Source organism: Argopecten irradians, chromosome 16 (assembly GCF_041381155.1).
Source record: "Argopecten irradians isolate NY chromosome 16, Ai_NY, whole genome shotgun sequence".
NCBI lineage: Eukaryota > Metazoa > Mollusca > Bivalvia > Pectinida > Pectinidae > Argopecten > Argopecten irradians.
The window spans coordinates 10666049-10674464 of NC_091149.1; the positions used below are offsets into that span (position 1 = coordinate 10666049).

At 34.5% G+C, this 8416-nt stretch overlaps 1 protein-coding gene across 1 annotated transcript; it reads left to right on the top strand.

Annotated features, from left to right (window-relative positions):
• The first annotated feature begins 6463 nt into the window (after positions 1-6463).
• LOC138310207 (long-chain-fatty-acid--CoA ligase FadD13-like) lies at positions 6464-8115 on the top strand. Its single transcript, XM_069251325.1, has one exon. It carries the CDS (start codon positions 6472-6474, stop codon positions 8053-8055), a length of 1584 nt encoding a protein of 527 aa, XP_069107426.1. The 5' UTR covers positions 6464-6471; the 3' UTR covers positions 8056-8115.
• Positions 8116-8416: the final 301 nt, after the last annotated feature.

Genomic DNA, 8416 nt, shown 5'->3' on the forward strand with positions numbered 1-8416 from the left:
ATGTGCAAAGTAAACCCCACCCATTTCTGGCAGTTCAGAAGTGTTTTATAGCTAAATTACCCAAGTGTGGATGGATTGTGGGGGTGATGTCACTAGAAATAAAATAAGACGTTACTATGCCAAAATTGTATGTCATATTTAAACGATCAATTTACATATGCTAATGAATATTAACCTTCATTTTCATTAATCGGTCATAAATGATAGTAAATAGTTGCACAGATATCGAGTAAATATATAAGCCATTGAAGAACGGCCCTTTCCTAGATTGTCTTCTTTATATATAACCCTGAGATAGAGATCAAAATGTAGAAATTCATATGGATAATGACTGAAGAGTTAATGACAAAAAGGTTAATTTGGACATGCTGTTATTAGACAATGTTTGATGAGTATAGGTGATATTAGCTACAATATTGTAGCTCAAAAGACTTTAAGACAGATAATGATGTCGTCTGAAAGGTATAGTAGGCCGGGTACGTATATTCGTTTTAAGGTGATATTAACTAAAAAGATAACATCAATAGTATATTATTGATAAATGCAGCAAATTGAAAAGATAAAGACCAGGTTTAAAATGTTACCTCTAGGCCTACTGTACAGTAGTAATGTTTTTTTTTTTTAATTTACACAACATCTGCAATTGTTTTGTAATGGTTATTTTCGGACAAGTGTGATTTTGGTGTGTTTTTATCAAGCCTGAAACTCAAAAAAATAATTTAATTGCAAAAAATATGAGATTTTTAACAAAACATTACACCCCCTCCAGATAGAATTTTTTCCTTGAACAAAGTTTAAAACCAAACATCAATATATGTCTGCCTGTAATTCACCATTAGATCTAAATAATTTTTAATTAAAACAAAATAAATTAATTTTTCATTTTTGTTTTAATTTTTTATCATCTTCTTTTTATTTATTTAAAAAAAATCAAGTAATTGATATAATTATAATGATGAAGAATAAATTTACAGACAATATTAAAGACAAATTTTTGTACAGTGATGTTGCGGATGAACTTGAACTGCCTTAAATGACTCCCTGTCTTATGTGACTTTTTTGTAATGTTCCATTGGAAAGTCACATAAGACGTTCTCGACTGTATATCTATCTTTAAGGAAGACCTTTTGTGTTTCACTAATGATACTATCTAAAAACTGTTTTGGGAAGCTTTTGAAATAACTGAAGAAACTATTTTGTAATCTACATTCAGTAAAGTTATCGGCCTCCAGTTTTTACTTATAATTTAGATTTACCTTCTTTTGGAATACATATAATCAGCCCTTGGCGTTGTGATATAGAAAGTACTCCCTCGTCATAAGTGCTTGATTAAGAGAATTAATTAAAAACCTGTTGATATCAGTCCAAAAGAATTTATAAAATTCAACAGTAAACCTATCCATTCCAGGTGACTTAAAATTGTTATTCATATTTTTCAGTGATTTCAGACAATCCTGGTAATTTATTTTCCCCTCTAATCTACTACTTTGTTCATTGGTTAATTTATTTATGAAAGGATTTCCATCATCAAAAAATGTTTCATTTACAGTATTATCACTGACATCTGAACTGGAATATATTGATTGATAAACATTTGTTTGCTCTTCCAAAATTTCTTGTATGTTTGTCACCTGTCTCTATAATTAGCTTTGGGATTAACTTTTGTTGTAATGCCTTTTTTTCTAAATTGCAATTGCAGAAAAAAAAAACACTAGAACTTCTCTCGCCTTCGATTTTCCATCTTGATTTGGCTCTCAGTATAATGCCCTTAATTTTGTTTTTTCTTATCAATTTCAACTCATTTTCTGCTTCTTCAATTTCATTTTGATTTCTATTTTCCTCTTGCTGTAATTTCCCTAGTTTTAACTCTAAATCATTCTCTAATTTATCCCTTTCACGCTTCTTGAAATGTTGAGTAGGCAATAGTTTTCCCCCTAATCATTAATTTCAAAGTTTCCCAAAAAGTTGATCGCTTATTGATAATGATACATTGTTAATGTCTTCTTCCTCAGGATTGATAGCATATTGTTCGACAGTATCCCTAATACAATTTTTGACAAAATTTACATATTCAATATCATTAATAGACTATTATTGAACTTCCATGTTCCTTTTCTTTAGTCCGGTCAATGAATTTTCATGATTTAAGAAATTGGCGAGTGATCAGATCTATAACTTGTACCAATATCAGTTTTACATACAAAGGGAATTAAATTTGATGAAATCAATAAATTATAAAGTCTAGCATGTTTTCTGTGGGGACCGTGCCATGTAAATATTTTTATCTGGATTATGCTCCCTCCATATATCTACTAAATCAAACTTTCAATCATTGAGACAATTTCCTTTCGTTTTTCTTTTCATTATTCCTATTTACGTAATTCTTAGTGTCCGTTGTATAACTCTGTGTTACATTCCAGTCACCCCCTAAAATTATAGGTGTATTTTCATGAGGAAGCAATTGATCTAACAGAATATTATAGAATTCACTATATGTGTCGTTGGGACCATAAACTGCCACAAGTGTCAAATTGCTATTCTTGAGATGATGTTTATATCCAACATAGCAGTATTACCTGTCCTGTCTTTTAAAAGTTTGTAACTGAATGTATTATTAAAAAGTATAGCAACACCACGGCTCATGGATGTGTACGAGTTAAACCATGCTTCATAACCCCACTCAGATTTTCACTTATTCTCTACTTCTGTTTTTGAATGAGTATCAATTAAAAAAGTAATATCATATTTATTTTTATACCTTTCGAAAATGTCACGACTTTTTACTGGATCTGAAGATAAACCCCTACAATTTACACTACATATTTTTAAACCCTCACCCGCAAATCATCAACAACATGATTACTATAAAGTATTGTTTTCAAAATATACATTATTTGCGTGTGTTTTTCAAAGTTCTTAATGTTTGATGTAAACATTATGTACAACGTTTCTTCATTGACATGATAAAAACAGAATATGACTTATTTTACATATGAAATACACCCAGTTACCCACCCAATAAAGAAAAAGCAATATTGCTTTAATACATATAAAGAGACAAAAAAGACAAATTGCTGTCTCCTTTTCACTAAACATAAACCGGTATAATACCAGTATGTAAATTATTAAAATAAATACAGCAAAATACATTTCGGAGACACACCATCAAAAAATACAATACCCCGGCATATCAAAACTCTCTGTTTCTTTTTAATGCCTTATTTTCAACAAAATTGATAAAATTAAACCAATAGAGATGTTTACATAAACGCCATATAGACAAAACGGCATTTCAACTGTATAGGCTGTGGACGTTGATTCGTTACATTCGTTTATATTAAGAAGAAAAAGAAGACGCTTCACTTTTCGCTGTGACGTGACCGCTATCTTGAAGTATCTAGTTTCGAAGGTGTTCTCGTCGAATTCTTAGTTTTTGTCTGTTTTATGCCATAATCTACTGTTGGTGAGAGGCCATTTGTCGCCACAATGTTACACCTCGGCGACAGATGTATAAGTTACACCAGGACTCCGTATTCAGCGCTTAGTGGTTATCATACATTAGCGATTTATTGTATAATGCTGATTTTAATGATATTTGGTCACTTCAACTATCTTGTACAGTTAATAGAAATTACCTTTAAATAATTATTAAACGAAGACTGCAAGATCAATTTATTAAAAAATGGTATCATGAAATTGATAGTTCCTCGCGATGACAAGTGTGTTCTCTATTTAAGTCTCAATTCAATTTTAAACCATAACTTTTGAAACTGAATCATAACGAACGTAGATATCTGTGTAAATTTAGAACACCTCAATTGAAATTCCTTATAGAAACAGGCAGATGGCCACGTCCCATTGCGAGGAAAGGGTTTGTTCTCTCTGTAAAAACGGTGTTGGAGATGAGTACCACTATCTATATGTATGTAATTATAAATATGTTGTAGCATTACGAGAAAGTTATATACCAAAATACTTCTTTACTAATCAAAATTTTCCCAGATTGAAAGGAATGTACACTATATGCAATACAGCTTTATTAAGTTAAGTAAGTCGTTTTACCCAGAGAGTAAACACGCTTCTTTAAATATATACTTAAGGAGAAATAGAATTGTAAGTTTATACATACATATGTGATGAGTGAATAATAAAATCTTGAAATCTTGCCAACACGACTGTCGTACTTGTTTGAGGGGTGGTGCTAATGACGAAGGATTCGTCCAATCGCCTTTTGTTTTCTAAATAATCAATACTGTAGAGCCCAGTCAGCGATTGCAAGTGACAGATCAAAGGCACTTTCTCCGTGTGTCTAGAAGGAAATACCCCACTGCCTTTCGAAGTATATTCCATAACTGAGGCAAAACTGAGGTAAGTACATAATTATACGGAAAATACATACGGTTTTACATGTACATGATTACATGATATGTACTTTACATTCACGTTGTTATATCAGATATGGCGTGGGACTTGTGATTTGATTCCATACTAATTAATGATGCAGGAAAACCTGATACATATAGAAAATATACAAATTGATATACATGTTCTGAATAATAATATTGTAGCGTTCAGAGGGCAGGCAATACAGTCTGTACAACAATTCGAATCAGTTCTATGTACACGTTTATTTACAATATAAACATTATTAAAAATTCACATCAAATATAGCTGTATCCTTAAGTCCTTAAACAGTAACTACACTTCAAACTCTAAACTCTCCAACTCTAAACTATCCGCCTCGCTAAAAACGTCACTAAACACTACCAACCCGAACTTACCAACCAAAATTTACCAGGCAAAAACATTCCCCGAACTATCCTACTCGCTCCTTATATACCCCTATACACAGAACTGTATCTAAGCTAGACCTAAAATTTTGTATCTAAGTAGGGAAGGAGACATTTTAGATACCGAATGCCCGAATGCCCGTATCTCAGAGAGTGGACCTAAATCCCACAAATCTCTACTTGACCAGGGGGGAGGGGGACATTTAGATACAGAGAGCTCGGAGTACGTACATACAGTTCGGGTTTCAGACCTAAAACTCATTAATCACTCCCAGCCCCAGAGAGCACTGCTAGCCCAGCAACCTTTATCTGCCGCGTACCTAATTGTATCTGTCCCCTAACACCTATTCCCTCGTTTTTTGGATACTAATGATATAAGAATATAGTTCTACAGTTTATACATACGCTAATTACGACACTCTTATGACTATTAACTAAGAATTATACACTAGGAATATAGTTCTACAGAATATTTGTTAATTACTACGCACTAATAATGATTAATCAAGAATTCTACAATATATACAAACCAATATACTGACTGAAATGTCTAGTATACAAACCAATATAATGACGGATATGTCTAATAAACAAACCAACATACTGACTGAAATGTCTAGTATACAAACCAATATAATGACGGATATGTCTAATAAACAAACCAACTTACTGACTGATTTCTATATATAAAAACCAATCCATTGACTGATGTCTACCGTTAATTGGAATATTGTGGATGTGGTCATATTTTGACTTAATTGGCGTTAAGGACGAAAATGCCAACATGTAACACATCGCAATTTGACTATTAGGATCAATATATGTATTTATGGAACGCCATAGCTGTCTCGTATGGTTCAAATATAGCTATATAAATTTGTGTTTTCATAACATTATATGGTTTCATCATTTTATGATTTTATCTTATCAACATATAGCATCATTTTATCATGATCATTATTATATAATAAATACGCATTTTGATTTAACACTCATCTAGTCTGATGCTCTATTCATAATGAAAGGAAAGAATTATATAATTATATGAAGTTTGGTAAATTCATATACATATTGTTTCACATGTCCTTACATATCTGATTGCTTCGTAAAACAGTATTTTGTCAGTATTGTTTTACAGAAGATATCATTGAAAGCATTTAAAACATTTCAAATACGACGCCATCCTGCTTTTCTCAACATTGACTATTTTGCACCAGGAAGTATTGATGACCTTTAACCTTCCTTAAAAACAAACAGTAAGGTCTCATCCTTCACACAATACCCACTCGCTTTACACCTGACAGTATATACTACATGTACTTTGATATTTGACAGGTGAAAAATGACGAGGAACAGAATAGACTGATGGTGTTGTATTATGGATTTTGCATTGCAATAAGGATTGACTGTATAGTAACAATGGAAAGGGAATAGAGAAATTATTTAAGCTTACTTTTGACAATTTGATGATAAATTGTCAGACTATGTATATTAACGTCTTAGAATTCTACAAAGGAGAAATGACTTATAAAAGTTTGTCATTTTCCAGAGTACCAAGATGAGCAGTCCTAAGGCTTTCGGTTACCTCCATACTCCACCTGTTGAACCTTACAGCTATTCAACAGTGGTCCTGGTGGCTGCGGAGAATGCTCGTCTGCGTCCAAACCAGGAGCTATTTATCATGCGGGACTTGGATGGGTCGCGATCAAGTCTGACCAATGCCAGTTTGTACCGACAGTCTAACCATTTGGCGAGGTACTTAGTGTCACAAGGAATTAAGAAAGGCGACATCATGGCTCTGATAGGTCCGAACACGCTGGAGAATGTCGTAGGAATGCTGGCAATACTGTCAGCAGGGGCTGTTGTACTGAATTGCACAATAAACACAAAAAACGCTCTGGACGTAGAAAATCTCTTTCAGCTCACAAATACGAAGTTGATTATAGTGGACCCCGGATCGAACAACTCTCTTCTAGATCCTGTTAAGGCAATGCTGGAACATTGCAATGTACAGAGCGATGACAAGAGGGAAGATAGTCAAATTAAGGTGATCTTTCTCCGCAAAACCGACGTGAAGGGGTTCAGTATGACTGAAACGCTGAATTCAATATTTTTAAAGGATATCAAAAACGTAGAGCTACCTACGACCTATCCTGAGGACCCTGCTGTCATTTTTACCACTTCTGGAAGCACAGGAAATCCTAAACTAATTCTTCATTCTCACTACAATGTATCAAGTTGCCCATTTTTGTGGATACCGACTTCAGTTGATTATGACATCATATCGTACAACGATCGGCCCTTCAGTTGGGCGGGAGGAAATCCCATCCCGACTATTCTCAAAAGCATAACTAGAGTTTTCATGGATTTAGCAATAACCACGTCCGGAAAGAATGCAAATTTTCTTTGGCAAGTAGTGAAGGAGGAACGGTGTACGGATGCTCTGTTCTTAACACACACACTGCAGGATCTCATTGCGCTACCGCCGGAAGCTACAGACGACGGCTTCAGACTCCATCATGTCGCCACAGGCGGACAAATGATTGATAGGTATTATACACGCATCATTGGCCGTTTTTGTCATGCAATGTTGGTTGCGTACGGAACCACTGAATGTATTCCCATATCAAGACACGGCCCACTGACTAAAGGTGACCGTTTAAAATCTGGAGACGTAGGGCCGCCATTCGATGGGATAGAACTACGAATAGTGGACGACAAGGATACACCCGTATCCATAGGAACCGTCGGTAAAGTCCAAGTTCGATCACCGTACTTGATGATGTGTTATTTCGGCAACGAAAAGTTGACAAAGGATGTCTTCACAAACGCCGGATGGATAAGAACAGGCGACGTCGGTAAGATCTCCCATAACGGGCACCTCTTTCTTCTTGGACGAGAAACAGACGCCATATCCAGGGGCACAAGGAAAGTGTATCCGGCTATGCTGGAACATATGGTCAGAAAGATGGACTCAATCAAGGATGTATGCATTGTTGCTGTCCCTGATAAGAGGTTTTACGAGGAAATCTGTGTCTGCTTTTTGCCCTCAGGAAATATCAACTCCAATGACATACAACTCTATTGCGAACAGACACTTTTCAAAACAAACACCTTGGATAGCCTTGGTGAAATGCCAACATATTTTTTGCAGTTTGAAGAATTTCCACAATTAGCTAACGGAAAAACAAACAGAAGAGCTGTGGCGAAAGATGCAACTACAAGGTTAGGTTTAACCAACACTCGAAATCTTGAAGATGTCTAAACTATATAGAGTTAAAGAGCATGGAGATATATAGTTACATCAACTACCAAACTGACAAGTGCTAGATCCGACAAAATAATGGTCGTTCTTGAGGATAATAAAACCAGTATATTTTCATGTTTCATATAAAGTATATGATTTCTAACTTGTGATTGGAAATAAGTTCAAAGAGAATAAGGCCAAAAAATGTCTGTTTATGGTTTCATTGGCCAAAAAATAGGGTCTGTAGGTCGGGATGTTTTGAGTTTTCTTTTTCTTTTTAGTGTCTTGTAGTCCCTCTAGTCACTCTAAAATAATTACCGGAACCGGAGTCTGACGTGGAAATCCCAACTTAAAAAAAAATCCTAGAAAAGTGGAAAAA

What these genes read in the sequence shown, in the direction of transcription:
- LOC138310207 (XM_069251325.1), top strand. Translation starts at nt 6,472, where the DNA reads ATGCGGGACTTGGATGGGTCGCGATCAAGTCTGACCAATGCCAGTTTG.